At 42.7% G+C, this 27,433-nt stretch overlaps 1 protein-coding gene and 1 long non-coding RNA gene across 6 annotated transcripts in view; one reads left to right on the plus strand and one right to left on the minus strand.

Annotated features, from left to right (window-relative positions):
• The window catches only part of CCDC83 (coiled-coil domain containing 83), a 58,451-nt gene extending 44,447 nt beyond the window's left edge, over nucleotides 1-14,004 (minus strand). The window contains 4 exon segments of the mRNA XM_027959747.3: nucleotides 1,460-1,544; nucleotides 7,013-7,135; nucleotides 13,591-13,671; nucleotides 13,892-14,004. Of these exon segments, the coding sequence (XP_027815548.2) occupies nucleotides 1,460-1,544; nucleotides 7,013-7,107 (180 nt within the window). The 5' untranslated portion in view covers nucleotides 7,108-7,135; nucleotides 13,591-13,671; nucleotides 13,892-14,004.
• Nucleotides 1-27,433, plus strand: part of LOC121817498 (uncharacterized) — a 74,468-nt gene that overhangs the window by 26,227 nt on the left and 20,808 nt on the right. For 2 of the 5 annotated variants that reach the window (XR_009597808.1, XR_009597807.1), the window contains exons 9-13: nucleotides 5,835-5,976; nucleotides 7,969-8,822; nucleotides 10,313-10,855; nucleotides 13,026-13,089; nucleotides 16,984-17,103. This is a non-coding gene — a long non-coding RNA (uncharacterized LOC121817498). Of the gene's footprint in view, nucleotides 1-5,834; nucleotides 5,977-7,968; nucleotides 8,823-10,312; nucleotides 10,856-13,025; nucleotides 13,090-15,259; nucleotides 17,104-19,064; nucleotides 19,452-25,094; nucleotides 26,307-27,433 lie in introns of those variants that run through there. The other 3 variants (XR_009597806.1, XR_009597810.1, XR_009597809.1) reach the window with 3 other exon arrangements.

Raw genomic sequence — 27,433 nt, forward strand, 5'->3', positions numbered from 1 at the left:
ACACCCAGGACTGATCTCCTTTAGGATGGACTGGTTGGGATCTCCTTGCAGTCCAAGGGACTTTCGAGAGTCTTCTCCAACACCACAGTTCAAAAGCATCAATTCTTTGGCACTCAGCTTTCTTCGCAGTCCAACTCTAACATCCATACATGACCACTGGAAAAAACATAGCCTTGAATAGACGGACCTTAGTCAGCAAAGTAATGTCTCTGCTTTTCAATATGCTATCTAGGTTGGTCATAACTTTCCTTCCAAGGAGTAAGCGTCTTTTAATTTCATGGCTGCAGTCACAATCTAAAGTGATTTTGGAGCCCCTAAAAATAAAGTCTGACATTGTTTCCACTGTTTCCCCATCTATTTCCCATGAAGTGATGGGACCAGATGCCATTATCTTTGTTTTCTTTAAGCCAACCTTTTCACTCTCCTCTTTCACTTTCATCAAGAGGCTTTTGAGTTCCTCTTCACTTTCTGCCATAAGGGTGGTGTCATCTGCATATCTGAGGTTATTGATATTTCTCCTGGCAATCTTGATTCCAGCTTGTGCTTCTTCCAGTCCAGCGTTTCTCATGATATACTCTGCATAGAAGTTAAATAAGCTGGGTGACAATATGCAGCCTTTACGGACTCCTTTTCCTATTTGGAACCAGTCTGTTTTTTCCATGTCCAGTTCTACTGTTGCTTCCTGACCTGCATACAGGTTTCTCAAGAGGCAGGTCAGGTGGTCTGGTATTCCCATCTCTTGAAGAATTTTCCACAGTTTATTGTGATCCACACAGTCAAAGGCTTTGGCATGGTCAATAAAGCAGAAGTAGATGTTTTTCTGGAACTCTCTTCCTTTTCCATGATCCAGTGGATGTTGGCAATTTGATCTCTGGTTCCTCTGCCTTTTCTAAAACCAGCTTGAATATCTGAAAGTTCACAGTTCACGTATTGCTGAAGCCTGGCTTGGAGAATTTTGAGCATTCCTTTACTAGTGTGTGAGATGAGTGCAACTGTGTAGTAGTTTGAGCATTCTTTGGCATTGCCTTTCTTTGGGATTGGAATGAAAACTGACCTTTTCCAGTCCTGTGGCCACTGCTGAGTCTTCCAAATTTGCTGGCATATTGAGTGCAGCACTTTCACAGCATCATCTTTCAAGATTATAGTTTGGTTAAATAAGAAATTAAAAGATAAATGGGATTGCAGAGCTTTACATTTTTAAACATAAGATTCAGTGTCCTCATGATCTAAGTAACACAATTCAAGGTAACTTCCTTTGACATTATAAATAATAAATAGAAACATCAGTACCCTCTTGCCTCCCATGTACAAAAATACATTTAAATATATTGTAAATTAATCAGCTCTAAGCACTAAAGAAGATAATTTCCTAGAGTTCATTTCATTATAACTCAAAAAATTTTTAAGCATTTGCATAAATGTTTAATGATTAGATATCAGCTTTATGTTTTATACTCACTCTTTCATGATACTTTTGATTCTTTTCTCTCAGTTTCTTTATTCGAGCCATAAATCGTTCTAGTGAGTTTTCCTTTATTTGACAGCTAATAACAGAAATAATGTGTTACAATTGTTTCCTTCAGGAAAAATTAATGAAATAAAATTTTAAAATTATACTATTTGAATTGAAATAAAGTATTAAATATACTATAAAACCCTGTTTAGGGATAATAATCTTTACTGATGATGTATTTCTGAGTATATTTTACTCACTGAAATATGTATTAGAGAGATAACGTCAAGTTTTTAAAAATATCAATCCTCATTTTTATTTCATAGTCATAACTTTTATACTTACTTTCTCATTATCTATAAATAATTCAGCATAAAAAGAACCTAGGAAAGGGCATACAGAAAACATGCTTCCTGGAAATCCAAAAACATTCAGACAAAAACAATAAGACAAAGACTTTACAAGGGCAAGCGCAGCTTCTTGAAACAGTAGCGTAAACCAGGCTGACCTACTGGTCAATTCCATTAGTATACCATCTTGTCTATAGACAGTAAAAGGTTTCTTGACACAAGTATATATTTTAAATACCAAACAAATATTTGTTGAATGTCTGTTAGGTATAAAATATAGAAAGCATGGAAAGACTCTGGTATAGGCAATTTGATATCTATTTGAAGAGTTAAGGGTATCTCTATTACCTCATAAATCTTACCACTTTAAATCTGAGACCAAAATAAAGGAACAGAGCTAGCTCCATGTAAATCCCTTGCCTCTATTAAATATCCATCTCTCTATATACATCTAGCACCTCTGCGGTGTAGTGAACAGAGGAGTATTTACAGGATGAGAAGCTCTGCTTTTCAATCTTGTCTCTTCCACTTCATACCTACATGACCTCAACAAGTCAGTTCTCTGAACTTCAGTTTCCAAGCTGTCAAGAGAGAGATAACAACACCCACCCAGCTCTATGTGTTTTATAAAGATGAAAATAAGAAATCATATGTGCATGTTTCTAGCATAAAGTAAGTGCTCCGTAAATTTCAGGTGAATTTTAATCTTATGTCCTCAGTCCTTCTCCTGGAATATCATTTATATTTGTGATATTGTAAACTTAGTAGAAAGAAAAATAAAGCTCTTTCTTTCCAAATGAAGAGAAAAACAGAACATTTTAAAAATGAGCAAATCCTTTAGGCTTTGCCTTGAGTTGCTTCTGCAGGGGGCACTTTGGAGAGGTCTGAGTGGCATCAGCAAGCCTGGGGGTGGGGTCGATTCTAAGATGCCCTAAAGGTTTGGCTCCTCCAACGGCCCCCTTGTGGAGCGTTCACCTAGCCTCTCCTGGGAATTCACTGCAGCCTCCTCGGGCCTCAGAGATGATGAATTTATCAGGAAGCAGGGCTTCCTTGGTGGCTCAGACAGTAAAGAATCCGCCTGCAATGCAGGAGACCTGGGATTGATTCCTGGGTTGGGAAGATCCCCTGGAAAAGGGAAAGGCTACCCACGCCAGTATTCTGGCCTGGAGAATTCCACGGACAGAGGAGCCTGGTGTGGGCTACCGTCCGTGGGGTCACCGAGTAGGACATGACTGAATGACTAACACTTTCACTTTCAGAGGAAGCTAAGCCTCAGGGGAAGCCTCATTAGCCACTGTGGGAATTCAAGCCTCCCTGGTCTCTGAACACTTCTTCCTTTTCACATCTCCTTTATCTACTCAGTGGCCTAGTAACCCACATGTCACACTAAATGCTTAAGCAAGTGGGAAAATAAACCAATGAGGTTTATACTGAGCACTTAATATACACCGAAGTGCTTTGACAAGGGTATTGCGCTGTTTTGAAGCACAGTGATATGGAATTAACGCTAATGCAATGCGTCGTCACCGTGTCCCTTCCTTCCTTATCAAAATGTCAGCTGATGGAAGGAATTTTCACATGTTGAGGCACGGGGAAGTCACCCTGGCTTATTCCTGATTTGGCTTGGACTTTATGCTGACTAGAACAACCTGTGGCCTGTCAAGCATCTGTTGTTCATCTGCTTTAACCGTGACAGAAAAGGGTGCATTTGAACATGAAAACGGAGTGCCTGTGGTTCAGGCATTCAAAATGGAGCTGGGCGGCCACCCTGGACGCGGTTTCAGACACATTTCCATATCACTGAGAACTCTGTTTTGAACTGTATCAAACTCAAAGATACCACCAGCCATTTTCAAAATAATATCTTTGCCAGGGGCTGCCAGCTGCAATTTTATGGCCTTAAAGTCTCCCTGGTAACTGTGTGATCATTTTGGATCCCAACCAATCCTTGCTTCTCACCAATTCCAACCCTAATTCTTGACAAATATGTAACTGTGGTTTGGGCCTGTATGTTGCTGTTGTTGTTAAGTCACTAATTTGTGTCCAACTCTTGGGCCCATGGACTGTAGCTCACCAGTCTCCTCTGTCCCTGGGATTTTCCAGGCAAGAATCCTGGACTGGGTTGCCATTTCCATCTCCAGAGGGTCTTCCCAACCCAGGGATAGAATCTGCATCTCCTGCATTGGAAGGTGGATTCTTTACCACTGAGGCACCAAAGTAGCCCTTTTGCCTACATAAGCCTCCCCATTTTGCAGTCAGTGGAACACAATTCAACTGCTTCTTGCATCTGTGTCCCCTGGGCTCAGTTTGGCTTGAATAAAACTCTTTCCTATTTTTATTATAGGTTGTTTATTGAGTATTAATGTAGTAATGTGTCAAGTTCCTTCTTCCATGCAATTTTGTTAAAAATTCTGAGAAGGAACACAAATCTGGGTTCCAAAAAAGAATCTATACTCTTACTTATTATACTTTTAAAACCCGTAACTATGTCTGTACCTATTGCTATACCTACGTCCATACTTGTTGTTGAAAACTGGGTTGGGGGGAATAAATATAAAAGAAAAAATAAAAACCACCATCACCTAGAGATTTAGCATTATGCAGTAAGATATTTTGCTAAAGGGAGAGAGGAAGACCACATTCACATAACTTTAATATAGTATATTGTTAGAACTGTTCTATTTTATTATTATTTATTGTTAATCTGTTACTGTGCCTAATTTAGAAATTAAACTCTGTCATAGGTATATACATGAAGAAAATACATAGTATATAAAGGGTTTGGTACTATCCATGATTTCAGGCATCCCTTGGGAGTCTTGGAACAAATTCCCTGAGGAAAAAGGGTGACTAAGACACGATCACTCTGCAGATTCAACACTGGCAGTCTCAGTTCTTTGCCAACCACCACAGAGGTCTACGGCCTTATTTTCTTGAGAGAGATTAAGAAAAGTTCAGTTGTTCAGAAGTCATGGACCACCTGCTCTGGGCCCTTGAGCTCTTTGTTAGGGGCTGAGGTTGTCTAAGAGAAATATAAGATACTGCCGGGGACCCTTGGATGATTCTTCCTCAGATGGTGAGATGGGCGTCTTGACTATTCATCATGCGGCCATAGTCCCGTCGCCTGGGGCCTCAGGGAGCAGCTGACGTGTTGCGCAGGAAGGCCCAGGCTGTTCCAGTCCATGAGGCTGTTTACTTAGTTTCCACAAAGGAAGAGAATGGAAAGCATGGGAACTCAACTTCCGTCTTGTACTAGATCATGAGGATTTTTAAATGTGCGAAACCTCTGTTGAAGAGGAGAAAGACTGGCCTCTGGTTGACCCAGAGGAGAGAGAAGGAGCGGTAGCTGGATGCCATCCCTGTGGGCCTGGGGAAAAGGTGAGAGGCCAGACTGCAGTCACAGAGCTGGGCTTTCTGCCCACCTCTCAGAAGCCACTGTGAGCCACGTCTTCAGTTACGCTGCAAAACGCGTGCAGGGAGCATCTGACCGTCGCTTAATGTTACCTCCAGTGTTAAGTAAAAGGGCACTTGGTGAAAAGTCCCTTCCCGTGGGTGCCGTCAGTGTTCTGACCCTCTCACTCACCGTCTTCTAATAAGAACGTACAGACTCAGAGTCTCACAAGAAGGACATTGGATTTTCCCTGAAGGTCGTTGAGAACGATTCCCTTGAACAGAGACCTGGTCTCCAGCATTGCTCCCCAGTCAGCATGCATTCCCAAACATGAGTCATCCCCATGCACCAGCCCCAAGCATGCTGCATCCTGCGTCAGACATAGACTGGCGATTCAATTCACATGATAGTATACATGTTAGAATGTCCGTTATACACATCTGTGTCTCTTTCCTGTCTTGCATACAGGGTCGCTAGCAAGACCCACGTGTCCACGGGGGTCTGCTAATCTGCCCCTGCGCTTGCCCTCTCTCGCTCCCTCTGCCTTCTGCCCGTTCCTGGGCTTCGACACGCCCTTCCTCACCCGCCCGCTTTATCACTCCGGCTCTGTAACACCTGTTCCTCCTCTTTCCGAGATCAGCGCCCACATCGCCCCCTCAGACGAGCTCTTCCTGATCCCGGCGACTGAAATGACCGAGCACGCACGCACTGAGTCTGTCCAGTCCTTCAGTTACGCGATCGCGGAGCACCCTACACTGTTCTTCCGCAGCATCTTCTTTAAGGTATGCAACTTTTCAGGAAAGACCGGACTCTGTGTTTAACGTCCATCTCCCGCGCTTCGTTAGGAATGGACCGTGTGGGCCGGTTCACTCTTGCCCGCCAGTGATCAGCACTTGCCTGTTATGTATTTGGTTAACATTCAAATACTTGCTCAATAGGCATGAAGTGCCTTCTTATTTGAAAAACAAACAAATAAAACTGACATGTATTCATTCACTTCCTAAGTGTTACACATTAAAACACCAACCCGGGACCCAAAGTTGAAGTTCAAAAGCTATTAAAGGGCTTACTCTCCATCAGTTAGATAAAACAGAAACATATGAAAAGTATCACCTGTAGTCTCGTCTCCAGCTCCTGGGATAGAAATATTAAGGTATTCTTATTAAAGTGAAAGTGAAAGCCGCTCAGTCATGTCCAACTCTTTGAGACCCCATGGACCATCCAGTCTATGGAATTCTCCAGGCAAGGACACTGGAGTGGGTAGCCTTTCTGTTCTCCAGGGGATCTTCCCAACCCAGGGATCGAACCCAGGTCTCCCACATTGCAGGCAGATTCTTTACCAGCTGAGCCACCAGGGAAGCCCATTCTTATTGAAAATAACCATAAATCATTTGAGTTTGATTTGTAGGCATTTGAGGACAATGCAAATTGGAATGTCTGGAAATAAAAAGTTAAATGAAGAAGAGAAGTGTGTGTACATTTACTCTTTTGTAAATGGACACTAACTGAGGTGTGCTCTATTTGAAGAGGTAAGCCAGCAAGTTGCTGTGCATTTGAGGGAGAGTGACCAATAATTCAATGGAGGGGGCGAGGGAGCCAAAACCCATTCAGGAATGCTGTTTCATGGCTTGGCTTGTGTTCCTGCCAAGGTGCCAAAACCTTAAAAAAATATGCACGTAGCATGAGAGTGAAATTATGCCTCTAATCCAGCTTCCTTGACAGCTTTGGAACGCTTCCTTTTCCGCTGGAATTATGTGAGTGTTAGCAGTGCTTGCCACTTATGCATGAGAACTTCAGGATTTCATAATCTAAACTTACTGATAGTCCAGAAGTGCTTCACTGATAGGCAATTTGACTTCTTTTGGCGGCCCATCTTGAATATCCCTTTTATTTGTTTTCGCCGTGGTTTCCATTGTGTTGCTTAGCTAGTAAGAAGAATACCTGTTTGAAAAAAGAGACACAGGAAAAATAAATAAATCCCTTGTTCCTTTACTTGTGTTTATTAGATCAAGCACTTCTGGGACTTAACTTAAAACTGGCTCTTCCATCCAGATTGCTCCTGTGTCCCCAGAGCTGACATCATCCATAATGCTGGGTCATCAGGAATCAGCTGGATTCTTGAGTCTGAGTTCCATGCTTACAGCAGGTCTAGACCAGGACCCCAAACTTTCTGAGACTCACTCTCTTACACTATCCATCAACAACTGTTGCCCCCATCGAGCTTCTTTAAGAGCAAGTACTTAACTTTTTCAATCATTTCATGTCTCCACAGTGTTTGGTAGAGTGCCCTGCCTGTAACAGCAGCTCAATAAATGTCTTTTAGCTATTAAAAATTAAGATGAAACAAAAGCACAACCTTCTATGAGGACCAGGAAACTTGGCTCCAAAAGAGTCAGAACAGGGATCCAAAGGAACTAGGTTTGGCCAGGGTTGCTATAAAGAGCAAATATAAGGACTTTAATAAAAATGTTTTTTAAATGGTTAAGAAGTTTCAAAATAAGGATGATAAAAATAATGTATTATCATTACCAGTGACTGTTTATCAGCTATTAATTGCTTCTGTATCTTACAATAAGAAACATCAAAAATAATGTTTTTTAAAAGGGAAAACCAGACCCACTGTTTTTAGTTTTGATGGTAAGGAGGAACACTTTGAGAATTCGGTATGGGTACTAATGCATATCTTTTAAGATCATAGTTTTTCTTGACAGATTTTTTATCTTTGGATTTTTTATTAATGTATATTGTTACTCTGCTTATTAACTTATATGCAGAGTATATCATGTGAAATATTGGGCTGGATGACTCACAAGCTGGAATCAAAATTCTGGGAGAAATAACAGCAACCTCAGATATGAAAATGATACCCTTTAATGGCAGGAAGTGAAGAGGAACTCAAGAGCCTCTTGATGAAGCTGAAAGAGGAGAGTGAAAAAGCTGGCTTAAAACTCAGCATTGAAAAAACTAAGATCAAGGCATCTGGTCGCAGCACTTCATGGCAAATAGATGGGGAAACTATTGAAACAGTGACAGGCTTTATTTTCTTGGGCTCCAAAATCACTGTGGATGGTGATTGTGGCCATGAAATTAAAAGATGCTTGCTCCTTGGAAGAAAAGCTATGACAGACCTAGGCAGTGTATTAAAGAGCAGAGACATCACTTTACCGACAAAGATCCATCTAGTCAAATCCAGAAGTCATGTATGGATGTGAGAGTTGGACTATAAAGAAGGCTGAGTGAAGAACTGATGCTTTTGAACTGTGGTGCTGAACTCTTGAGAGTCCCTTGGACTGCAAGGAGATCCAACCAGTCCATCCTAAAGGAGATCAATCCTGGGTGTTCATTGGAAGGACTGATGCTGAAGCTGAAGCTCCAGTACTTTGGCCACCTGATGCGAAGTTCTGACTCATTGAAAAAGACCCTGTTGCTGGGCAAGATTGAGGGCAAGAGGAGAAGGGGACGACAGAGGATGAGATGGCTGGATGGCATCACCAACTCAGTGGACATGAATTTAAGCAAATGTAAGGAGATGATGAAGGACAGGGAAGCCTGGCGTGCTGCAATTCATGGGGCTGCAGAGAGTCAGACACGACTTGGCAGCTGAAAAACAACAACAGACCTCAAGAAGGTAAGTACCTAACCTGTATTCAATGTATTACTAGGTGGATGTGGTAGGAAAAACATAACCTTTGTAGTTATTTGTTAAAATGGCTGGAGACTCCATGAGAGTGGGGATGATGTAATTCTTGTACATTACTGTATTTCCCCTCCTAGCACAGTAGATGCGGTCCTTGTCAAATGAACAATTAGATGGATGAGTCAGGTAGACATATTTTAATCCTACATCTACCACCTACTATCTAGGTGACCTTGAGCAGGCTACTTAATCTTTTTGAGCTTCAGTTCCATCATCTGTAAAGTGAGAACAAAATTCTTATTTTAAACACTAGTAAGGATGAAATGGTGCTTTCCTGGTGGCTCAGAGGGTAAAGCGTCTGCCTGCAATGCAGGAGAAGCAGGAAATGGGTTAATATCTAAAGCATCTGGCATAGTGTCTGCCATATAGAAAGAACTTGGTACGTATTTTTGTCCCTTTAGTTATGGCTCCAGAAGCATAATCTGGTAAATTTTAGGTAGCTAAAGCAGACGAATGCTGCCTGCTGCCAAGTAAGAGGTGAGGTGTAAAAACAAATCCCTGCGGTTTTCGACCATCAGCCTTCATCACTGATTTGGATCACCAAATAGGCAATCTACATAAATCATTCAGATCCACAATGGAAACACTCTCTGAAACAAAAACACACTTTTCCCCTGCAGACTTGCTGTTTGCATAACCAGACCTCTAGCGAGGTTCAGTCTTGGTACCTAACACTTTTCTAGGCAAGTGTGTTCATCTCTGTATCCTAATAGATTCTAGGATTTGTGAATGCAAATATACTACAATATATTTGCTGAAACCACAAAGGTGACATATCAAAAAGATTCAATTCATTAAGACAGGTTAATATATTGTGTTATTGTCTCAGATGTGGAAGTATTGAGAATGATTCCATAGGCCGCATACTGGCACAGTTCACAGAAACTTGTCACTAGGAAGACAAAATTGCTATCTTTTGCTTCAGAAAAACGGAATTTTTATATTACTTTCTATTTTAAAATTAGCATTTTTAACTTAACAGCTACACAAAACCATAGCATGCTGTCAAGGGTTTCATTTTACAAGAACTTAGTGTTTAACAAAAACTTTTACTATAAAACATTCTATTTAAAAGCGGAAACAGATAACATTAACCTCTAATTTTCTTTTGAGTCATATGGAAGAGATCAAATGTTATGGTTCCCACCTGTGGTACCCATCTGGTGCTGAAGGAAAAATGACCTCATTTTGCTCAATTACTTCAGTTACCTGGTTCTTACGTTTCTGACTCTCTGACCAACGTAGTTAGTTACCTAACTGCAGCTCAAGGAAAAAGATTTTAATAAAATATGAGTGAAAATGTGGATCCATTAAGCATAAGTGGTTTGTGCATAAACTATATTAAGATTCATTGTTTCACACTCTTTATAGAAAATTAGTAAGCCATTTGGGTTACCTGACTAACAGTTGCCTTTTTGCAGTGAGCTATGTTGGACTGTGAAGAAGGCTGAGTGCTGAAGAATTGATGCATTTGAACTGTGGTGTTGGAGAAGACTCTTGTGGGTCCTTTGGACTGCAAGGAGATCCAACCAGTCCATTCTGAAGGAGATCAACCCTGGGATTTCTTTGGAAGGAATGATGCTAAAGCTGAAGTTCCAGTACTTTGGACACCTCATGCAAAGAGTTGACTCATTGGAAAAGACTCTGATGCTGGGAGAGATTGGGGGCAGGAAGAGAAGGGGACGACCCAGGATGAGATGGCAGGATGGCATCACGGACTTGATGGACGTGAGTCTGAGTGAACTCCAGGAGTTGGTGATGGACAGGGAGGCTGGGCATGCTGCGATTCATGGGGTCACAAAGAGTGGACACGACTGAGCGACTGAATTGAACTGAACTGAATGACATTCTGTCAAAATGTACTTTTGCATTAGATAATGTCCTACAAACAGTGGGGATTTTAATAAACATTGACAAGGATTTACAGTTCCTGACCACCTAGAGGATTCCTATCTCAGGGAAAGGTGAGAATTCTAGAAAAAACAGCTACAAAATAACTATCCTCCAAGAAGATTTCACTTAAAATAATTTCTGACAAACGAAAACTTGTCAGTAACTTCAAACATCTATTAAGTGCCTGTTCATCTGTGGCAATTTTTCTGGCCTGTAGTTATAAAATATAAAAGAGGTGAGACCTCTACTTAGACTGATAGGAAGAAAGAAGCATACTCCAATAGAACTTAAAAAAAAAGACAGCAACTCTAAAAGGCTTTAGAAAACCATACAAGTCATAAATGCTAGAGAGACACTTCCCCAGGGCATGATCTTTTGTGCTTGCTTTTCCTCTCCCAACTCTATTGGGGCATCAGTAAGATACATTATGGGTGGCACTAGTGGAAAGAATCCACCTGCCAGTTCAGGAGATGTAAGAAACACCAGTTCGATCAGTGGATCAGGAGGAGAAAATAGGAACCCATTGCAGTATTCTTGCCTGGAAATTTCCATAGAAACAGGAGCCTTGTGGGCTATAGTCTATGGGGTCACAAAGAGTTGGACATTACGGAGTGCACACCCACACACACATACACACACGCAGTGAGGGCCGGTGAGGAGGCTGGGTTTGAAGGACTTGGGTATCCAGCCTTTTCAGAGACTATTCCATAGTCATTTTCTATCATGAAATATTTCAAAAATATTCCCCAAGTGCTTCTCAGTGAAAAGTAAGAAGTCTATTTAGTAAAAAGCAATATATAAAAAGCCATCTTCTTCAAATATCCTCTCATCCCATAATGCTCTGATTCTGTAAAGTGTGTTAGTCCCTCAGTTGTGTCCCGCTCTTTGTGACCCCATGGACTGTAGCCCACCAGGCTCCTCTGTCCATGGGATTTCCCAGGCAGGAATACTGGAGTTGGCAGCCATTCTCTTCTCCAGGGGATCTTCCTGACCCAGGGCTCAAACCCAGGTCTCCTGCATTGCAGGTGGATTCTTTACCTTCTGCATTGTCCCCCAAACAAGGAGTCTGTCCTTTCCTGCACCATCTCAGGGTCCTGGCTCAACACCTAGAAAGTTCCTCATGACTTTGTGGAGTCATGAATATCCAGAAGCTTCCTAATGACTCCTTTCACAGTTCTATGGAGGCTGGGAGCGGCAGTTCTGCCCTAATGCCTTTCTAGACATTTGAAGTGGATCCTGATGTTTGCTAGCTAATGTTTCATAGATAGATTGAAATGGTGGATATTTACTTAATAGCATTAGTAATGATAAAAGTTCTGAATAAGATTCCATCAGGGGTTGAGAGCATGATTTAGTTAAAAAAAAAGATCTCTCCATGAGTATTGGCAGTCTTGAAGTCTAGACATGGCTTTGCCATTAACAAGCTATAAAATTATGTCAGTCTAACAACAGCTGTAATAATGCAGTACTTCCAAAAGCCTTTGTTAAATCTGACATCTAACCATTAAGGCACTCATCTTCAACAAAGTATAACTCCTCAAATACTGAATGGTAACTACTTCAGCAACTCATTTAATTCAAAACAGATATTAGCATATAGGTCACCATCTCCTGTGGGCACAAACTGGGTGTTCAGGTCTGATTCAAATGCTTGACTGGCAAATAACGCACAGTCACTTTCTTTCCCGACGGTCCTATTTATTTGCTCATAATATTGTATATACCCTGAATTTGGAAAGTAAAATGACTTTCAAATTCAAATTCTCAGTTAGGCTAGGATACATTTTTAATACAATCTAAAATGTTGTAGAAATGCTCTCCAGCATATTAAAAAAAAAACCATGAATTCATTTAAAGGCTCTTAGTAGTGATAATATCACCTACATTTAGTCTCACAAAATTTCAGGCCCACCTCTTTTGTATAGATTATGTACATATAGCCCCAAACAACTTTAAAATGTAAGAGACAGCCAATTTGGAAAAGAAACATAACCGTGAAAAGAATATTGTGAGAATAATGGACATATATACATGCAGGACTTTCCACACTCTGATGGCAAAGGAGAATGAAAAGACCTCTCTCCTTCAACAGCGAATAAAGTGTACCAACTGGGGCTGGGTCTTGGGGGTGGTGGAAAGAAAACAATGAGCAATTATTACACATGTTGATAAATACCTAGTCTTCTTCTTTTCCTTCTCTGCCTTCACAGGAAGCTTTCTCTCTCTCTTTTTTTTCATCAGATGTGACCTGTTCTCTCACCTCCCAGCTGCTTTCTCAACTCTCCACCCAGTGAAGAATTACGGGGTAAGAAGGGGAATGAGGAGACAAACAAGCTGCTATACAAATCTAACAGATTAATGAAAGAAGCCAAGCGTCCTATTTAGAAGGATGCTGCCAGCAGCCAGGGCAAGAAGCAGAGGGTGAAGGGCCATCAGCGCCACACCGAGAGCTTACAAAGCTCCTGCAGCGGGAGGGCTCCATGCTGGTACTAAGGACGCAAGGATTTGGGGGGTCTGTCATCTAAAGCCTTTCACCAGACTGCGGATTCAGCGAGAAGAGCACTAAGGAGATTGGAGTCTAGACCTAGGTTCTCCATGAAGGAGTTTTATAACCTCGGACAGGTCGCTAGACCTCTCTGACCCTCGCTTTCTCTTCCATCTTTCCTACCTGTCAGGATTATTAATGAGGCTCAAATGCTTTGGGAAAACTGCCAAGCGATAAAGCCCCATACGAACAGAAGGCATGATTAGTCTACCGAGCACCCGCTGTGTGCTAGAGGCTGAGGGCATCACGAAGGTTACAAACCTGAGTGAAAGTCAGATCCTGCTCTCCGGAGGAAAGCTGAGATCTCAGAAAGGCAAATGAGCAACGTATCCAGGGGTTCTACTGAGAGGCGGAAAGACAGATGCGTTAGTATTCTGATCGGATCCAAAAAGTTCTTCCTCCCTCTGTGTCTCCTGGGTGAAAAGGTTAGGTTAGCGGCTCCTAACCGCCCAGCACTTCACCCAATGTTGGACCCCCAGAAAGTCAGAACCCCAGGCCCGTTTTGCGGCGGAGCCAGCCGCAGAGCCAATGGCCGGGCGGAGATGCTCATAAAAAGTCTTACGAGTCAGACTGGAAGGAGCCGGGGCCGCGCAAGGAGGCTAGGTAGTGTCCTGACCTCCCCTGGACGGCTTCCGGGTGTGGATACACAGCAGTGGACTCGAAGGCAGCGCGCACGGCGGGCGGGCGGACCCGGCCCCTTCACTCCAGGGCAGCCGCCGAGCCCTCCGTTTCCAAGGCGACCGGCGCGCGCGGGCCTCCCCCTTCCACCAACACCAGCCGCGAGCGGCGGGCCGGGCGCGCCCCCTGGTGGCCGCAGCGGGGAACAGTCAGGTCGAGAGTCCGCGCTCCCGCAGTCTGCCCATCCGGTTCCCACCGTCTCAACTCGCGCAGCTGCACCGAGACTCCCTCAGCTCAGTTCAGTTCAATTCAGTCGCTCACTTGTGTCCGACTCTTTGCAACCCCATGGGCTGCAGCACGCCAGGCTTCCCTGTCCATCACCAACTCCTGGAACTTACTCAAACCCATTCCATTGAGTCAGTGATGCCATCCAACAATCTCATCCTCTGTCGTCCCCTTCTCCTCCCGCCTTCAATCTTTCCCAGCATCAGAGTCTTTTCCAATGAGTCGACTCTTCGCATCAAGTGGCCAAAGTATTGGAGTTTCAGCTTCAACAACAGTCCTTCCAATGAACACCCAGGACTGATCTGCCCTTTAGGATGGACTGGTTGGATCTCCTTGCAGTTCAGGGGACTCTCCCCAGTCTTCTCCCAAGACCACAGTTCAAAAGCATCAATTCTTTGGCGCTCATCTTTCTTTATAGTCCAACTCTTATATCCATACATGACTACTGGAAACACCATAGCTTTGACTAGACAGACCTTTGTTGGCAAAGTAATGTCTCTGCTTTTGAATATGCTGTCTAGCATATTAGGTTGATCATAACGAACCTAGGTTGGTCATAACTTTGCTTCCAAGACTCACTCGCCCACTTTTAACTCCCTCTCGCAGCAAACCGGGAAGCCTCGAGTGGTGTAGAGGCTTGAGACCTAGGCTCTGTGTTGCGACTGTAAGCTACTCACTGTTTCTTCCATTGTAAAGTTAGACATCAGGAGTGGACAGTGGTTTTCCGACAGCTTGTAGGATGGGAAAGGGATGTGAGTTCTGCCCGCCTCTCCGCGCCCACCCCGCCCCTTCCGCCACTGAGGCCTCTCTCCTGCCTGCTTTCATCTTGTGTAAGCATTCTCCCGGGTTTAACTCCAAGGAGAACTGCAGACCCCTGGACTAAATGCTTTTAAGGTAACTTGCAGCTCTAAAAGCCCTTGATCCTGCTAATGTTCCTTCTCGTTTTACCTTTTTTTTTTTTTTCGCTCCAAAACCTCAAGAAACCCCGTATAGATTTCGTCTTTCCCTCTGTTTCCACTTTTGGCAGCTCTGGTTTTGGAGAAGACTCTTGAGAGTCCCTTGGACAGCAAGGAGAACCAACCAGTCCATCCTAAAGGAGATCAGTCCTGAATATTCACTGGAAGGACTATGCTGAAGCTGAAACTCCAATACTTTGGCCACCTGATGTGAAGAACTGACTCATTGGAAAAGAACCTGATGCTGATGACTGAGTGACTGAACTGAACTCCTAATTTCAAGGGGGAAAAATATACACCTACAACCTCTGAATTTCCCCCTTTTCTCACCTGGGTTCATTCCCATTTCCTGCCTCAAGACAATTTCTTATATTCTGAGAGCACTTAGTTACATTTGAGTCAATTAGCCATCCTTTTTATCTTATAAGTCTGCCATTTGGCATCCTTGAATTTGATTTTTTAAAAATACATTTTCATATATTTCATGATTAATGCTGTTACATGAATACATATTAAGAGCTTATGGATGAGAACTGCAGCAGTGAATAAAAATATTAATTACCTTTGGTTAAGGTAATTTTTCTAAGTAAAAAGTCACCTGAAACCTAGCTAGTTTGAAGTCATTTATGTCTTCTATCTTGTTCAAACTGCCCTTTATTCTATTAGTGTTTTATATTTGTTCAGTGTCAATTATTTGCTGTGTTCTACACATCTGATAAAGTGTTTTTAGTTCCTTGGTCTTCTCTAGAAGAGCAGCAACAGGTTGGGGAGTAAACTAATTGAATGGAGTACAGATGTAAGAGGAGAAAAGCTACCACCATCCCAGTTTTTAAAGCACGGGGATTTTTTTTGTTGTTGTTAAACGGAAAAACAATTTTGTGATTCTTCAGGACTTTGAATTCATTCCCAAATCACATTCTATAAATTCTAGGCCAGCTTCTTTTGCTAGAGTCTGGGCCCATGGTCAAAAATGTACTTTTACCCTATCATTTATCTCCTGTGCAGTTTTTCTTATGGTGTTTGCCAGTTGGTGGTCAAACAGTGAAGCCAGATAAAAACCATTTGCTGAGTTTCTTCATTTGGCCTTGATTTTCTGTTAGCCTTTCCATGTTGAATGATGCAGAAATAGAGGTAGGACAGTGTCTGTGGTAGAAAAAGCCAACTGTGTTATCTGATTTTGATAGAAACACAAAGAATTTGTTTGGTATTTCTGTGGCTAAACATTTTATACTTTTAAACTTATTTTCATTACCTCTGCAAATAAACCATAAGGCAGTCAACCAAATGTATTAAGTTTCACAATAATTTTTAGAAATATGAGCTAGTGATTAACCCACTGATTTTGTAAAACAGTTCAGACTTCTGGTAAATCAGAGCTTTAACTGACAACAAAGTTACTTTTCAGCACTGGAAAAGCCCTGCTGTAACTTCTCATCCAAAAACTTGGTTCCCAAAAAATTGGGAGCAGTTAAACTGGTGTTTTGTAAAACAGTCATGAAGTAAAATGCTCTCTTGAGATGAAAAGTTTACATCACCTTTAAGCAGGCATGGTGACAAACACATTGAAGGGATAATGTTTTGACCTGTCATCCACTGGTATGATTATAAAATGGGGTTGTTTCCACTTTATTTATGCCTGCTTAGTCCCTCAGTCATGTCTGATTCTTTGCTACCCTTTGGACTGTAGTCCGCCAGGCACCTCTGTCCACGGGATTTTTCAGACACGAATACTGGTGGGGGTTGCCCTTTCCTCCTCCAGGGGATAAAGGTTGCATTTCTTTTTTATCCCCTTTAGGCTGGAGGTATGGCTCTTCAGCCTACGTCTTGTCATCTCTTCAAACCAAGTTTAAGTTAAATGAAGAGAACTCTGGCAAAAAAGAAATCACACCTCTTCTCTCCCACTGATCTCCTCTGAGTAAGTTTGGAAATTGATTGTGTGATCTCTGTTCTTTCTGGGGAAGAGGAGCCCAGGATGCTAAGTCGGAGACAGAGGGTCATGTCCCAGGAGCTTGAGCCAGGTGCTGTGCATGGTGCCTGCAGGCTTCAGTGTGTGGTGTCACAAGAGCAGTTCAGCTTTCAGGCCATTTTGAAACATGACCACATAGGATAAACATTCAAATAAATGTGTGTGTTTGTGCTAAGTCACTTCAGTCATGTCCGACTCTTTGCAACCCTGTAAACCATAGCTGGTCAGGCTTTTTTGTCCATGGGATATTCTCCAGGCAAGAATACTGGAGTGGGTTGCCATGCCTTCCTCCAGGGGATCTTCCCCACCCAGGGATCAAACCCTCGTTTCTTGTGTCTCCTGCCTTAGCAAGTGGGTTCTTTAACATTAGTGCTACCTGGGAAACCCCATTCAAGTAAATAGAACATGAGCAAAAAATCTGGACATACGTATAGCCAGTTGCTTCAGACAAAAATGCCAAGGTAATTAACAAAAGGATATTATTTTCAACAAATGCTACAGTAGCAATTGTGTATCTGGGGAGAAAAAAAATGAGGCTTACTTTGACCATACACAAGGAAATTAAAAATGAATCATAGTTCTGAACATAAAAGCTGAAGCTATAGAACTTTTAGAGTAAAACACAGAAGAAAATCTTTGGGACCTTAGGTAGGCAAAGAGCTTGAATCTAAAGAGAGAGACATAATAATAATAATAATAATTTGGACTTAATAATAATAATAATTTGGACTTAATCAAAATTAAGTATTTCTGCTCTTTAGTTTCTTTAAAAAGAAAATGGAATTTTAATCACTTACTTGGTATGTTTTTAAGGTCAACAGGCAGGAATTCTTAAGAAACAGTTACATGAGTTTCAAAACAAAGAGTCATCATGCACAGTATTTTGTCTTCTGGTTCCTTGAAGTCAAGTCAAATTCAAGAATGTTCTAGGCAATCGTGGAACATTTCATTGGCATTGTAAGAAAATCCCCTGTATTTGTGTCCAGAAGTTATCTTGGGGCCCCCATGAGTTGAAAAAGAATAAATTTTATGGCAGAAGAGGAATATAAATTTGAGAGAAGGGGACTAGGGAAGAGAAGAATTTTGAGCGCAGTCCTCAGGGATGAAGGGGAAGTGAGAGCGGAGGGGTTTTCAGTGCTCAGTGCATTATCCTGGGAAGTCTCTCAAAGGTTCAGATGAGCTTCCTCTTTCGGCAGGAAGGTTGCTGCAGCCCGGTGTCAATCACACAAGCTCAGTTTTAGGTATCAGGCTCCTTCCTGCTCGAGGTTTCATTTGGAGATGGATCTGCGTGCCTGAAGACGGCCCAGACTGAGAAAGGCTTTAGGAACCTTAGTTTAGGGACCACATACTTAACTTATTTACTCGATTTTGCAAAATTGTTCTGTTTCCAAATATGAGCAACTTTATGTTTAGCAGTAAAATTCCCAGGTGTTTAGTCTTCAATTAGTTTTAAGAAGATGAAAAGGCAAACCACAATCTGGAAAAATATTTTCAATTTATATACTTGACTAAAGGCTGGTATCCATAATTTATAAATAACTTCTAAAGCTCAGTAATGAGAAAATAGAATAGTCGGATATAAATGCCAAATGATTTGAACAAACACTCTGCAAAAGAAAATATATCATTGGCCAACTGGTATATGAAAACATGCTCAACATCATTAGTCATAAGGGAAATACAAAATAAACCCCAATGAGATATCACTATTTACCCACTAGAATGGCTAAACTTAAAAAGACTGATAATACTATGTGTTGACAAGGATGTGGAACAGCTAGAACTTTCTTGTATTACTGGTGGAAGAGGAAGATGACACAACCATTTTGGAAAACAAGTTGGTAATCTCTTATAAAGTTAAACATATCTACTGTATGACCCAGCTACCACACCCTTGTTTTCCCTTGTAGCTCAGTCGGTAAAGAATCCACCTGCAGTGCAGGAATCTGCCTGAAATGCAGGAAACCCAGGCTTGACTTCTGGGTCCAGAAGATCTGCTGGAGAAGGAAATGGCAACCCACTACAGTACTGCATGGAAAATCCCATGGATAGAGGAGCCTGGTGAGCTATAGTCCGTGAAGTCGCAAGAGCTGGACATAACTTAGCAACTAAACCACCACCATACCCTTAGATATTTATCCAAAAAAAAAAATTAAAATGAATGTCCAAGCAGCCTTATTATGATAATCTAAATCTGAAAACAACTCAGATGTACATCAGCAAGTAATTGCATAAGTAAAAAGTCTACATTCATACAATAGAAGCTACTTAGTAATAAAAAAGAAATTAACCATCAATACATCCAACAGCATGATGGTCATAAAAGCATTTAGCTAAGTGAAAAAGTCAAGCGTGAAAAGTTATATACCATATCACAGAAAATTCTGGAAAATTCTGAAAGCAGATCACTGGTTACCGAATGCTGGTGGGGGTGGGGCTGGGGGGGATGAAGGGATTGACTATAACAGGACAGGAGGAAGGAAATGTTCTAGAGCTCGATCGTGGTGGTGGTTACAAGGGTGTATGTATTTGTTAAAACTCATCAAATTATCTTTAAGTGGGTGCATTCTATCATATATAGATTACGTGTTTAAAGTTAATTTTAAAATGGTTACACGTTATTTGATAACTCCTGTCATCAAGAAATGGGATCTGTTTCCTCTCCTTGAATCTGGGTGGTCTTATGCCTGCTTCAACCAACAGAATATGGCAGAAACAACTCTATGTTGCTTCCAAAGCTGGATCATAAACATGCAGGCAGCTTCTTCTAGGTTCTTTTGGGATAAAAGGACTGTGGGGGAAGTCAGCTGCCTGTAGAAAGTCCACTCTGAGACGACCGTACTAGATAGACCAAGAGTATGCTCCGTGGTCAACCAGCTGAGTTCTGCCTTCCAGCCCCAAAAGTGCTAGGTACGTGAGTAAAACCAACTTGGCTCTTCCCAACCAGCCCATCCATCAGCTGAGTACTGCTGAGTTGATTTCAGCTGAAGCCACAAGAGAATCATCAGATACTAACCTACGGAGTCTGGGATATGGTTGTTTGAAACCATCGAGTTTTGATAGTGCATTGACAGTCCATTACTACATAACAGATTATCCCACATTTAATGATTCAGACAACAATAATCACTTACTATCTCACAGTTTTTTATGGCTCAGGAATTTAGGAGCAAGTTGACTGGGCAGTTCTAACTTGGGTTATCTCATGAGGTCAGATGTTGGACAGATTCTGACTCTTGCCTGGAGGAGGTTTCAGTCTGGAGGGGAAGGGGCAATAGAAGCAGACTTGGGTAACCCCTGGAACAGGGGTGAAAGCCAAGTGTTAAGGGAAAACCCAGCCCAGTCTTGAGACTCAGGGAAAAAATTCCCAGAGGAAGTGAGCTTGACTGTCAAGCTAAACCCAGCTTGACAGTGAGCAAGAATGAGTTTTGGAGGCGGGGACTTGAGAGGGGCTGGGACAGAGACAAGGGCGTGTCCCAGGGCCTAGAGGTGGAAATGAGCGTGATGAGTCAGCTCCTTATGGAGCTGGGGAAATGGTTAGGGTCTCAGAGAGAGAAATGGAGCGAGAGGGGAGGCTGGGTGAGCCAGCAGGGACACACCTGTACGATCAGACGTGTTCACGCTGGCTCCAGTGTGGAGGAGGGTGGGGGAAGTCAGATGCAGACAGTCTCCAGGATGAACTCCACTGACCATGTCTTTTTCTGCCTCAGCGCCTCTCACCTAAGGTCTAGTTTCTCAGGCTCTGCCTTTTGCCAGAGGGCAGTGACTGGCAGAAAGAGTGAGCTCATCTCCTGGGCTCAAGTCATCAGCTTGCCCAATCTCTGGAGCCTTCTCTGAGCCTCAGGTGGGATGCCCACCCCCGCACCAGAAAGTCGTCTATGAAACTCTGCCTCTAACAAACATTAAAGGAATCTGAACATGCGGAGTGACACTGCCTCCACATGGAGAACGGGGCCATATGGATAATAGCTTCCATTTTTAGAAGCTGTATTTGTATAATTGTTTTTCACTTGGTTTTCTTATTATTGTGGTAAGAACACATGCGATATGCCCTCTTAAAGTCTCAGGTGTATAGTAACAGTGTTGTTAACAATAGGCACTCTGTCTAACAGCAGATCTCTAATATTTATGCAGCTGCATAACTGAAACTTCATTCCTGTTGAACAGCAGCTCCCTGTTTCCCCTTCCTGTGAGTCCGAGTATTTTAGGTATTTCCAATAAGTGGAATCATAGAGTATTTGTCCTTCTGTGACTGGCTTATTTCACTTAGCATAATGGCCTCCTGGTTCATTCATGTTGTTGCAAGCGGTAGTATTTCCTCCTTCTATTAAAGGTACATAATAGTCCATTGAATGAATATACCATGTTTTGTAAATCCATTTATCTATCAATGGACACTGATGTCGTTTCCACATTTTGGTTATTGTGAGTAATACTCCAGTGAACTTACAAGTGCGGATGTCTGTTTGAGATCCTAATTTCAGTTCTTTTGGAAAAATACTCAAAAACGGAATTGCTGCATCATATGGTAGTTCTATTTTGAATTTTCTGAACCTCTATACTGTTTTCCAAAATTTTAATTCACAATTCCATAGCTTTCCTATCAGAAACAATGATTTAGAACAGACTATGGGAAAATATGCCATATGAAAATATCACAGAAAGAACAGAGTTTATAACACTGATAATATATATTTAAAACCTAAATAATACATATATTTTAAAGCTCTTAAAACTTTTGAATTAGCATATTTCATTGGAAAGGAAATACTGTGTACCTAAAGAGAAAATATATAACATTGAAGAATGTCAATGTCAGTCCTTTCCAAATAAATGTTTAAGTTTAATGCAGATTTACAAAAAAATATTTATTTGCAGAAGAGAAAATAGTTGGGACATTTTCAGGACTATATATTAATATTAGCAAATCCAAGGCAGTGTGTTCTATTTTTAAATACAAACAATGAGGCTTTGGATTATTCCCTCCATTTCATAGGGTGTTGAAGAAATACTAAATATTTTACCTTTTATACAGCACACTAAGAAAACCTTGCAAAAAACCACATGATGTAATTTCTTTTAGATGCTATGTCCAGAAAAAGCAAATCTACAGACAGAAATTGAGACCTCAGTTTGAATTGTACACAACAGGGTCACCAGCAGGGGGACCACTTGGAGAGAGAACTGTCCAGATGACTGCTGAGTCGCTCAGCAGGGCACTGCAGAGAGTCTTTGGGCCCTGAAATGGAAAGATCCTTCTAGTGAATGCACCTGACTTTGGAAATTGCTCACTGTGGGGTGCAGTGAGGCTGAGAGACGTAGGATACAGAACCACTCTTTGTTGGTGCTTATTTTCTTTAAGGCCATGAAATCTGAAGTAAGATAGTCCAGAATTTTTCCGAAGCTGCTTACCAGCTGTGTGACCTTGAGTAAGTAACTTCACTTTTCTGCACCTCAATCCCTCATCTATAAGTGGAGATAATGTTTCGTACTGTTCTGATGATTAAATAGGCACCTGGTACAATTCCTGGCACGCAGTAGCTTCTCCATCATGCTGGTAGTTTAGGCACTAAGTCATGTCCGACTCATTGAGACCCCATGGACTGTAGCCCTCCAGGCTCCTCTGTCCATGGGATTTCCCAGGCAAGAATACTGGAGTGGGTTGCCCTTTCCTTCTCCAGAGGATCTTCCCAACCCAGGAATACTCCTTCACACTCCATCATAGTCCTTCTAAAATATTACTTTAGAGAGAACTCCAGAAAGTAGGGGAAGTGGAGACCTTCTGGGTCATATTTCCTACGTGGCTGGTCTGGTGGGACCCAAATAGGCATCTCTGGTGTTATCGCTGAGTCATGTCCAACTCTTTTCGACCCCCTGGTCTGCAGCATGCCAGGCTTCTCTGTCCTTCACTATCTCCTGGAGTTTGCTCAGATTCATGTCCATTGAGTCCATGATGCCATCCAACCATCTCATCCTCTGCCACCTCCTTCTCATTTTGTCTTTAGTCTTTCCCAGTATCAGGGTCTTTTCCAATGAGTCAGCTGTTTTCATTGGGTGGCATTAAGTATCGGAACGTCAGCTTTGGCAACAGTCCTTCAATGAATATTCAGGTTGATTTCCTACCCAGCTCCAAACCTGTATAGTCAACTGCTTACTCAGCATCAGTTAGATGTCTCACATGTATATCATGCATCAAACTCATCTCCTACCACCTGTATCTGCCCCTGCTCCTCGAGGCTATATCCATATTCAGCAAATAGAACCAGAATCCACTTAGCTGTTTAATTCTGCAGACAGGGAGCATTTTCAGTTCCTTCCTTTCCCCCCAGCCCCAGATCTAATCAGTCTTTGAGTTCTGTCAGTCTACCCTGAGACTGGGTAAATTGAGCCCATTCATTAATTTTCATCCAAAAATATTTGTTGAGTGGCTCACTATGGACCAGGCACCAAGTCAGTCTCTGTCTTCACTGCCTCCTTTCTAATATGGCTCACAATTTAGTCCTAATTTGACTGAAGAATAGATTCCCAACTAGTTGCCTGAGTCAACTTTTTACCTCCTCTAATCCTTTCTCTACATCCTTCCAGAGATTCAGTCCTTTGCTTAAGACCTTAGTGGCTTCCTACAGAGCCCTTAGGAAAGAATTCCTGACACCGTTGGTAAGGCTTTCTAAAATCTCATCCGGTCTATGGCAGGCCACCGTTATGCGCTCTGGTCATTGGCTGGGTTCCCCTAGAAGGATACCTTCAGAGAAGGCGATGACACCCCACTCCAGTACTCTTGCCTGGAAAATCCCATGGACGGAGGAGCCTGGTGGGCTGCAGGCCATGGGGTCACTAAGAGTCGGACACGACTGAGCGACTTCACTTTCACTTTTCACTTGCATGCATTGGAGAAGGAAATGGCAACCCACTCCAGTGTTCTTGCCTGGAGAATCCCAGGGATTGGGGAGCCTGGTGGGCTGCCATCTATAGGGTTGCACAGAGTCGGACACAACTGAAGCGACTTAGCAGCAGCAGTAGCAGCAGAAGGATACCTTGAGATTGAAATTTGAGTGCAAACTGTTCATTTGGGAGATAGTCTCAGGACACTCTGGTGGGAAGACAGGAAAATGAAGAGGGAAGGAAAAAAAAAACAATTCAGCATGCATTAGTGAGCAAGTTCCTGGGAGATGGGTAACTGGGGCTCAGCCTCACTGGAGAACTCTGGAAGATGGTATATGCTGTGGGCTGAATTGTGTTCCCCCAGAAGGTGTATGTTGGAGCCCTAACCTGAACTGTGACTGTGTCTGGAGATAGGGCATGGTGGTGGTGGTGGTTTAGTCACTAAGCCGTGTCTGACTATTTTGACCCCATGGACTCTAGCCTGCCAGGCTTCTCTGTCCCTGGGATTCTCCAGGCAAGAATACTGGAGTAGGTTGCTGTTTCCTTCTCCGAGATAGGGCATATTAGGAGGTAATTAAAAATCAAGAAGGTCCTACAGTGGGATCATAAAGGTGGGGCCTAGATATAGTAGGGTTAGTGTCTTTATGAAAAGAAGCACCATATTTGCAGAGACGTGGATGGACCTAGAGATGTCATTGAGAGTGAAGTCAGAGAAAACCAAATATCGTCTATTAATGCATATGTGTGGAATTTATATAAATAGTATAGATGAACTTATTTGCAAAGCATAAATAGAGACAGACATAGAGAACAAACGTATGGCTAGTTATCGAGGCAGGAAGGGAGAGCTGGGTGAGCTGGGAGACTGACATTGACCTTTACAAGCTGCTGCTGCTGCCTCTTAGTTGCTCAGTTATGTCCGACTCTGTGCGACCCCATGGGCTGCAGTGCCTTTGTCCATGGGATTCTCCAGGCAAGCGTACTGGAGTGAGTTGCTGTGCCCTCCTCCAGGGCATCTTCTCAACCCAGGGATTGAACCCAGGTCTCCTTCTTTACAGGCATATTTCTTACCACTGAGCCACCAGGGAAGCCCCTGACATATACACACTGCTATGTATAAAATAAACTGTGGAAAATTCTGAAAGCGATGGGAATACCAGACCACCTGACCTGCCTCTTGAGAAATCTGTATGCAGGTCAGGAAGCAACAGTTAGAACTGGACATGGAAAAACAGACTGATTCCAAATAGGAAAAGGAGTATGTCAAGGCTGTATATTGTCACCCTGCTTATTTAACTTCTATGCAGAGTACATCATGAGAAACGCTGGACTGGAGGAAACACAAGCTGGAATCAAGATTGCCGGGAGAAATATCAATCACCTCAGATATGCAGATGACACCACCCTTATGGCAGAAAGTGAAGAGGAACTAAAAGCCTCTTGATGAAAGTAAAAGAGGAGAGTGAAAAAGTTGGCTTAAAGCTCAACATTCAGAAAATGAAGATCATGGCATCTGGTCCCATCACTTCATGCGAAATAGATGAGGAAACAGTAGAAACAGTGTCAGACTTTATTTTTTTGGGCTCCAAAATCACTGCAGATGGTTATTGCAGCCATGAAATGAAAAGACGCTTATTCCTTGGAAGAAAAGTTATGACCAACCTAGACAGCATATTCAAAAGCAGAGACATTACTTTGCTGAATAAGGTCTGTCTAGTCAAGGCTATGGTTTTTCCAGTAGTCATGTATGGATGTCAGAGTTGGACTGTGAAGAAGGCTGAGCACCAAAGAATTGATGCTTTTGAACTGTGGTGTTGGAGAAGACTCTTGAGAGTCCCTTGGACTGCAAGGAGATCCAACCAGTCCATTCTGAAGAAGATCAGCCCTGGGATTTCTTTGGAAGGAATGATGCTAAAGCTGAAACTCCTGTACTTTGGCCACCTCATGTAAAGAGTTGACTCATTGGAAAAGACTCTGATGCTGGGAGGGATTGGGGGCAGGAGGAGAAGGGGACGACCCAGGATGAGATGGCTGGATGGCATCACTGACTCGATGGACGTGAGTCTGAGTGAACTCCGGGAGATGGTGATGGACAGGGAGGCCTGGAGTGCTGCGATTCATGGGATTGAAAAGAGTCGGACACGACTGAGCGACTGAACTGAACTGAACTGAATGTATAAAATAGATAACTAATGAGAACCTAACTCCACTCATTGCTCTGTTCTGACTAAATGGGAAGGGAATTCCAAGGAAGAGGCGATATATGTATATAAATATATTAAAAAATCAATATGATAAATATATTTTATATTTAAATAAATATTATATATATATATATGAGGTGAAAGTTGCTTAGTCGTGTATGACTCTTTATGACCCCATGGACTATACAGTCCATGAAATTCTCAGGCCAGAATACTAGAGTGGGTAGCCTTTCCCTTCTCCAGGGGATCTTCCCAACCCAGGGATCTAACCCAGGTCTCCCATATTGCAGGCGGATACCAGCTGAGCCACCAGGGAAGCCCATATATATATATACACACACACACGTGGCCAATTCACTTTACAGAAGAAAGTAATAAAACATTGTAAAGCAACTATACTTAAAAAAAAAATAAGGAAAACACTGGAGACCTCTCTGTGTGTCTCCCTCTGGGGTCACACAAGAGGTCACGTGCACACACAGAGATCTGGTGGCTGCCCACACGCCAGGAAGAGAGGCTTCACAGGAAACCAGCTATGCTGGCAGCCTAATCTCAGCCACCCAGCTTCTCAGAACTGTGAGAAAAAATGCTGCTGTTTTTGGCATTTTGTACTGGCAGCTCCAGCTAAGGCGGCAGAGAAGAGCCTCAGAGCTGTCGGAGGTTGCCCCAGGGGGGAGCGGGGTGATTAGTTCTCAGTCCTCTTTTGCCCCCGGGGCAGCCCCCCGGGGCCCTGACTCCCCCGCAGTTAAGCCTGCGCCGGGAGAGGGCCGAGCTCCTGTTCCCTGTGGTCAGAGGCGCTCCTGCGGGGAAGGAGCCTTGCGTCTGCCTGGTGGGTGCTGAGCGGACGCGGGCGGGCCAGCCGTGTCCCCACGGCTCCCGGAAGGCGTCTCATCTCCTCTTCGTGGCTCTCCTCGCCCTGGCCCGAGTCATCGACTCATCTGTTAGCTCTGTAAGGGCGTAGCACAGCACCTCTCCGCTTCCCCAGGGTACCACCAGGGCTTAGCACAGAGCCAGATATGTGATAGGTGCTCAAGAGATATTTAGTGAATGTTTGGATAAGTGAAATATGATCCTTTCAGAAAGGAACCCAGTCACATCATGTTTTGTATTTGACAAAAAAAAAAAAAAAAAAATTAACACAGGCAGCAACAAAAGCTCTAACTATTGTTAAGTCTGAATCCCCACACTCACAT

This window comes from Ovis aries, chromosome 21, assembly GCF_016772045.2.
Source record: "Ovis aries strain OAR_USU_Benz2616 breed Rambouillet chromosome 21, ARS-UI_Ramb_v3.0, whole genome shotgun sequence".
Lineage (NCBI taxonomy): Eukaryota > Metazoa > Chordata > Mammalia > Artiodactyla > Bovidae > Ovis > Ovis aries.